The sequence below is a fragment of the Helianthus annuus genome, chromosome 11, assembly GCF_002127325.2.
Source record: "Helianthus annuus cultivar XRQ/B chromosome 11, HanXRQr2.0-SUNRISE, whole genome shotgun sequence".
In the NCBI taxonomy this organism is placed as follows: domain Eukaryota; kingdom Viridiplantae; phylum Streptophyta; class Magnoliopsida; order Asterales; family Asteraceae; genus Helianthus; species Helianthus annuus.
In genome coordinates, this window is record NC_035443.2 from 139652087 (window position 1) to 139660239 (window position 8153).

At 37.1% G+C, this 8153-nt stretch overlaps 1 protein-coding gene across 1 annotated transcript; it reads left to right on the plus strand.

Annotated features, from left to right (window-relative positions):
• The first annotated feature begins 2585 nt into the window (after positions 1-2585).
• LOC110888473 (transcription initiation factor IIE subunit alpha-like) lies at positions 2586-7918 on the plus strand. The gene is made up of 3 exons (XM_022135999.1): positions 2586-2801; positions 2964-3230; positions 7733-7918. The coding sequence occupies exons 1-3, from the start codon at positions 2586-2588 to the stop codon at positions 7916-7918; spliced, it is 669 nt and encodes a 222-aa protein (XP_021991691.1).
• Positions 7919-8153: the final 235 nt, after the last annotated feature.

Below are 8153 nucleotides of genomic sequence, written 5' to 3' on the forward strand. Positions count from 1 at the left end.
GATGTTGGATTTTAACTCCATGAGATGGAGGATTTAATTACGGACGCATAGGAAAAAGAATCACGTAAAACGGATCAATAACGAAGAAGTTATGGTCGTTTCCGTGAAATTGGGTTGAGCTGGGAATGTACAGTAACAGCTGAAGTAACATTTTGTGAAAACAGGGGCTAGGCGTCACGCGACACCCCTTGGCGTCACCCGACACCCCCTAACTCCGAAAACTTTTGATTTTTGTCATTTTTAACCCCTGTACTTGTTTGAACTAAATATTTGACTATCAAAACTAATTTTTAAGTTGGTTTTGATCATAGGTGAATGCCAAGGGTGCACGGATGAAGATCAAGCGTCGAGCAAGAACCGAACACGATTACGAAATAAGCTTCCGCACTATGTATTGTTATTATGTTAAATGACGAATGTACACATGATATGTTATATACTTTTTAAATCGTAAAAAGTTTTAATAAACCCGGAATTTTCAATGCATATGTAATTTTAATTACATGACTGTTTTTCGTAAATGAGACGTTAAACCTCAGTTTATAAGAACGGGTGTTACACGCCTCCGTCAATCCAGTCCATAGCAGAAACTGAAGAAAACTAGCCTTACATTGTAATTTTAGATAGAAAAAGGCAAAGTGACATTATTGTAAATAAGGGGAAATCCCTTATAACCCTTTGCCTATAAATAGAGGAGTTAGGGCTTAGTTTAGAGACTTTTGGTATTTTGGAGACTTGGAGAGCTCTAGTGTTAGAGAGAGAAGCTAGAGAGAGAAAGTGCTCCACGTGATTCAGGTGCTTTGTACGGTTTCATATCATCAATAAAATCACGATTATATTACGTCTAGTGTGTTCGGTCACATTCGTGTACGGATTCCGCACGTCACACGTTCGGTTCGCAATCGTTTCGGAGTCGAAAACCGGTCCTAACAAGTGGTATCAGAGCAGGAGCTCGATTGCACGGATCAAACACACAATTTCGCTCGAGAAAACATCAGATTCAGATCAAAAATCGCATCAGATTTGCTCAATTTCTTCATCTTTTCATCTCTTAACGTTCTTAACTGATTTTCGTCAAATTGAATAGGTTTTTACGGTCGAAAATTGCTGATTTTCGGATATGTTGTGCGAAAGTACCTGATCTACAAGCCTACAAATTTTCAGATCTAAATTCCTAGCCGTATGGGCGAAATTGAAGATTTTTGGTTCGAAAATATATGAACATGGTTACTGTTGATGATTTTCACTTGAATGCCGACTGATCGGTTAGCTGACCGATCGGCTAGCTAACCGTTCCATAACACATCATTGCAATTCATTTAAATTCGTTGACTTTGACTTGGCAGCCGATCGGCTAGCATCTCTGGCCGAACGGTTAGCAAGTCGTGTCACTACGTCAATTTACATTTCATTAAAGCCTTTGACTCGTTGACCTAACCGATCGGACAGCTGGCCGAACGGCTAGCATCCCAGCCGAACGGTCAGCAAATCGTTTCATAACACATCACTTGTTCAGGTCACTTAGTCAACATAGTAACCTGCCATCATTTATAACATACAACAGTATCACGTGATTCTTAATTGCATTTGTTTGTACACTAATTGAGAGCTCCAATAGAAATCAATTGGAATATATACTGCTCGAGATTTGATTCAAGATTTAGAAATTGTCGGCCATTAATATTTGTTGATTCATCAGTTTGCATGTGATCATCAGCTCTAGGAATTAATTTCATTCTGAATTGCATGTGATTAAAGTTGTAAAGGTCCAATAGATTAACATCTTATCTCGGCCCAATCAAATTGTATCAGTCAATTGTGGGCAGTCCACTAACATTGCGGCCCAATCAAGATAGTGCATTCATATGTTGTCGGCCATTACCATTTGTGCATGTGAATTTGTAAGATTGCATGTGTTTGTAATCAATAAACAATTAAAGTTGTGATAACATCTGACAATGGCATGTGTTAGATTGATTTGCATGTGAGCTCTTTAAAGCTACTCGATATATTGCATGTGATATTATCAGTTTACACGTAATTTTGCATTCAGGTCAAAGAAGTTAACACGCTAGCCGATCGGACAACCCACTTTATTCAAAGCATAGGCTAAACGATCGGACAACATATTTGTCGTTTAGTGTCAGCCGATCGAACAGAGGTTCGAACGAAGCGCCAGCCGATCGGACAATATATAATCTTGTCGTATAGTGTGCATCAACCGGACAACATAATTTTTGTTGTCTTGTGCATTCAATCGAAGAGTGAGCCGTTCGGACAGCAACCCCAACCGAACGGACAGCAATCCCAGCCGATCGGACAGCTTTACCACCCGATCGGACAACAAGTTGACTTTCGTTGACTCACTTGATTGAATACCCGTTCGATCGACCAGCTTTCCCGTCCGATCGACCAGCACCCCTGACTGATCGAACAGCACTCTGTCCGATCGACCAGAACCCTGTCCGATCGAACAACACCCCGTCCGATCCAAGTGTTTGATATTCTTGTTGTAACTAATCATTGTTATTTGATTGTTTCTTGTGTTGTGATTTACGAGGTGTGAATATCAAGGAGATAACATCATGGCTGAAATCAAGGAAAGAAGTCGAGAAGAAATTTTGAAAGAGAAAACCGAAAGAGAAAGATTCATTGTTGGGTGCAGAATGGAGAAAATGCAGGAAGAGTATGAAAATGCTGTTAGAAACAAAAGATGGGACAAGAACCGAGAATGTTATGTCAACAGAGAAGGTGAACCTGTTGTTCCCAGGAGAGATATAGTTCATGATGATGTTCGTCTAGTAATTCCTCTATCCGGTGAATTTTATTCAAAACGTGCAACAGACAAGAATTATGAGAAAAATCTGAATAAAATCATCAAACATGCTATGACATCAAGTCTAAGAAAGAGGGATGAAGAAAGAATGAAGAAGAATGTTGAGAACTTGGTTGATGATTTGAAGAAGGTTGCTGATGAAATGAAAGTTGAAGTTGTTGAAAAAGAAGCTGTTACTGAAGAACAACAGGTTGAAGAAGAGATAGAGAAGAAAGAAGATGTTGAGAGTGATAAAAAGCTGGTTGGTGATCAGGTGAACACAACAGAAAAGGAGAAAATGACAGAAGAAGGTGGGATAACTGATAAAATTCAAACTGAATCTTCTGAATTACTCAACAAAAATGAATTGATGAATAATGATACTAAAATCGATAAACAATCTGGTAATGAAACTGTTGAACAATGCAAGAAATGCATGGAAACATGCAGAGCTTGTACTGAAAAAGATGAAAAGTTCAGAACAAGAAATCTTAAATTCACTAAGATCGAAGAAGTTTTCAAAGGAAAATGCAAAGAAATTTTAAAAAATGAAAAGATTTTAAAAGAAAATGACGAGAAGCTTTCAGAAAAATGTAAAAAATTAGAAAAAGAAAATGAAGTTTTGAAAGAAAAAGTTTTGAAAAAGACAGAAGAATGTGATCAAAAAGAGAATGCTTTTCAAGAGATGAAAAAGGAATATGATTCAATAAAATTGGCTTATCACATTACTAAAAAGTCATATGAAGATGTGAAAGGTCAAATGAAACTTGTTCAATCGCGACTGAAATACTGTTCTGAAACAACTGATACGCTTAAGCGACAATATTCAATAAAGCAACAAGTTGTAAACTCTAACATTGAGGATGTTGCTAAGCTAAAGCGTCAGATTGCTGATTTAGAACAGGATAACAACAAGTTACATAGTTATCATGCGTCATCATATGTGCTTGAAAGAATTTTCAACATAAAACCGGGTGATGATGGTTCTGAGAAAAACAAAAAGGGCATTGGTTCTGAGTATCATCAAGTTCCTCCACCGGAAAAGTTCGCATTTTATGATGATGAGAAGGTCGAAAAAGCTTTCAACATGGTAGATCAATTGTCAGATAACATTGACGTAACCTATTCCAAATCTGATGATTCTAGTGATTCAGAGGTGGTAGGTAAGGTTGTTGAAAGTGTGTTGAAAGAAAAGTCGGTTGATACAGGCAAAGCTGAATCACATGATGAAAATGAATGTAGTTTTCATGAAGAATATCTGAAAACTCAAAATCCGAGAAAAATTTGAATGATGATTCAAAAGGATTGGTTTATACCATGATTGGATCGGACAAATTACTCTTAGATATTGTATTCCCGATTCAGAATGTGATTTCAGAAAAGATTGATAAAGTTTTCAAAATGGTTGAGATTGAAAAATCTAAAATTCCAATGTTTGCTGGAAAATGTCATAAAACTTTTTATAACAAACCTGGTTACAAGAAGAAAAACATGAAGGCTGGGTTGGGTTATAAGAAGAAACAAAGTTGGAACAAAAATGAAACGCCAAATTATCAGGCAAAGATGAATTTTGTTCACGGAACAAGTTCCGAAGAAGAGAAAGAACTCCAATTTAGACGACAGTCTAATGAAGAGTTCCATGCTCAGAAAAAGCAACAACAACAGGTCAAAGATGTCTCAAAGAGAACATGTTTTAAATGTGATCAAACTGGACATCTTGCACGCAAGTGTCCAAATCTGAAACCTGTTGGTGTTGAAACGAAAAAGAAGTCTGATGTTGTGACTCAGAAGTCAACCAAGTTTGATTCAAAGCAAACTTGGAAGCCGAAAATGTCAAAGGCTGACTCACAACAAACATGGAAACCAGTGAAGTCGAAATTAAGAACAACACAAAGTTGGAAAACAACTGTTGATGCAACAAAACCAAACATGGACAGTTTTGGAAACCAAAAGTTGTTGTTCAAAATAAAAATGTTCAAAAAGAGTCACATTTTTATAAAAGAAGGACTCCAAAAGGTCAAACATGGACAGTTAAGAAACAAATAACTTCGGTAAATGATGAAAACGTTGAAGTTAAAATTGAAAAAGTCTTTGTACAAAATGACAAAGATTTTCCGAAATTGAATGAAGTATATTGTGTTGACATGCCTAAGGTCAAACAGACCTGGGCTAAATTGTTCAAGTAATTGAGTAATTTGAATGTGCAGGTGCTTCAGAAGAAAACTGAATGTCAACCAAAGGAGAATCGAAGCAGCCTGGCACGAGAAGAGAAGGCTGCTGATCCCTGCGATGGTTAATCAGGGAGTTTGTTTGTTTTCTGTATATAAATAAAAAATATTTCAAAAACCCCAAAAAATTGAAAAATTTAAAAACCAAAAATATGTTTTTATTTTGTCAAAAAAAAATTGAAAAATCAAAAATGTGTTTATTTTTAAATTTGTCAAAAATCAAATAAAAAATTCAAAAATTAAAAAAAATAATTTTGTTAATTGAATATGCCGAAACCCTCACGACGGAACAAACATGATTAATTTCACAAGATTGAAAAACGGTTTTCAAACAGTAAAAAATCAATGTGTTGTAAATCATGGGGGTACATTATATTTCTGCAAAACAGAGCACGAAAAGCAGAAAATGGATGGCGAGTCAAAACTATCAGTATCGGTTTGTCAAATTTTCTTTAAATGGTTTTGCATTTTAGGGGGAGTAAGAAATTTTCAGAAAATCCAAAAACATTAGAAAATTTGAAAAAGCCAAAAACATGATAAAATTCAAAAATGAGTTTTTGTGTAAAAAGAGGAAATGATAGTACATCAGTAGACTATCACAGCACTCTAAAGATTTGAAAAGAGAAATATGATAAACGATCTCACTGACGATATGCCAGTAGATTTTTACACGCTCAGTAGATTGTTTTCAAGATATAAACCTAAATATCATTACTTTACTTATCTTGTGGGGAACATCTCTCGGATATATGGGTAATCCCCGAAATCTTGTTTGAAGGGCTTTCTATTTCTGACATACTAGGTCTTTGTGCGTGGTGATATCTGGGGTATTATACCTGGACTTCTGATTTTGCGAGAGCAATAGCCTAGTCCTCGTATAATACTCTGCACTGCTTTATTCTTAAAGCCCACCCTCAGCATAAAAAATGATGAAACATTGAAAAAATGCTAATCATGTGCGGTTGAAGAAAAGATCCCCAAACGGGACACACCAAAAGTCGAGCCATCATCTCTTTGTCTGAACGGAAGTTCTAACCTGAGCTCTCATGGTCTCGCATTACACGTTTACAGATATCATTAGTGTACATTCACCTGTAAGACTGAATATAGAAGTCTGGATACGGGAGTATATTCTGAGGTGGGACACGCGAATAAGTTTAAAGTCCTTAAAACACTAAACTTGTATCTCGAATCAATTGAACTTTGTGTGAAAATTTAAGTGGATCAGTATACTGACAATCTAAGTGAATCGTTTGCAACTTAAAGTGTTTAAAGCTCAACGGTACTAGTGATTTGTCATAAACTGATATGATCCTATGACACGAACTCAAACAAAAATATTGTCTGTAAATATGTTTGTAAATATTTCTTTACTGCTTTATGTTTCAGAAAAATACAAAAAGATTTTGATTTCTGCTTTATTTTCAACAGCCGATGTCTGAAATGCTGAGTTTCAAAATCTAAGTATGCTGATCGTGTTTCTAAAAATAAAACTAGTTCATTAATTTGAAATTTGTAGTTTTAAAATCAAAAATCAAAAACAGTTTGTGATATCTCCAAGGTTATTAATTTGGACTTGGATGATTAATTGTGAGGGATTTGGATGCTAAGATTATTAAAATCTATTGTAAAAGAGCCAGTTTCCGATCATGTTCGCTAAAACTGCCAAATATTTGAAGTTTATTGATAGGGGGAGAGTATCAAGTGAATCCTGGATAATATTCATATTATTATATCTTAGAGCCAGGATCTTGAATTAGAAAGTTTAAAAGAGCCAGGTTACGATTCCTGGACAATTGAATGTTCAAAACATTGTTACTTATAAATGTTTGAGAAATTGCAGATGTTATTCCAGACTACGATCCCGACAGCCGAGTCTAAGGGGGAGTCTGAAGACGAGCTCAACGCAAGAGGAAGCGTGGATTCAAGGTGCCAGGAAACTATCCTGAAGGAGCTTGTAATCGGAAAGCTAGGTGTCGATCCCAAAAGCACGGAAGCTTGATGAAAGGGGGAGCCTGAAGAGTCTACCGAAAGGGGGAGAAGCTGAAGTTGAAGACAGATCCACGGGGATTCTGTTCAAGAAATAGGGAGTCTGTGTTTGCTGAAGACGTCAAATTATCAAGAAGACTCAGAAAGAGAGAAAGAACAAATCGCTACGAGCTTGACTACGGATTGACTGCAGCAATATCCAAGGGGGAGTCTGTTAGTGCATTTATGTCTATCGCCTCCGTCAATCCAGTCCGTAGTAGAAACGGAAGAAAACTAGCCTTACATTGTAATTTTAGATAGAAAAAGGCAAGGTGGCATTATTGTAAATAAGGGGAAATCCCTTATAACCCTTTGCCTATGAATAGAGGAGTTAGGGCTTAGTTTAGAGACTTTTGGTATTTTGGAGACTTGGAAGCTAGAGAGAGAAAGTGCTCCACGTGATTCAGGTGCTTTGTACGGTTTCATATCATCAATAGAATCACGATTATATTACGTCTCGTGTGTTCGGTCACGTTCGTGTACGGATTCCGCACGTCACACGTTCGGTTCGCAATCGTTTCGGAGTCGAAAACCGGTCCTAACAGCCCCACATATCCGTCCTCCTCCCCAGTACCACTACCAGCACCATGATGATGCGGGTCAATCCTCCTCTCAAGGAGGTGGTTTTCCTAACTTTCAAAGTTTACATGATTTATTGCAGGAAAATCTCATGTGTACCCGGAACACCTACAACATGGTCAGCAACGCATACGTCCGGGTCGGAGTTATAGAAAGAAACATCTCCGACATGCAGGATGACATTGGCAACATCCGGGAGTATATGGCGGGCCAAGGAGGGAATGATGATGATGATGATGATGATGATGATGATGAGGACATCGATTGAGCGGGAGGAGTTGGTGGTGGTAATACACGGTTGGAGGTCGTCACAGGTTAACCCTTTATCTCTCAAAAACAATCTCATGGCCTGCGTGTCACTGGTTGAACAATTTACTTCTCTTAACACTTTTTAATTTCCTGCATTTCTTTTCTTTTTAATTTGTAATGTGGATGATGAAACCTTGGTAAATTAGGATGTTCGTTATTTTGTTTGGTGTGGTATTTATTAGTAAAACAGGTAC

Coding starts and splice junctions, on each gene's coding strand:
- LOC110888473 (XM_022135999.1), top strand. CDS start 2,586: ATGGCTGAAATCAAGGAAAGAAGTCGAGAAGAAATTTTGAAAGAGAAA. Junction 2,802..2,963: donor TTCATGATGATGTTCGTCTA/GTAATTCCTCTA, acceptor GATGATTTGAAG/AAGGTTGCTGATGAAATGAA. Junction 3,231..7,732: donor AACAATCTGGTAATGAAACT/GTTGAACAATGC, acceptor GATTTATTGCAG/GAAAATCTCATGTGTACCCG.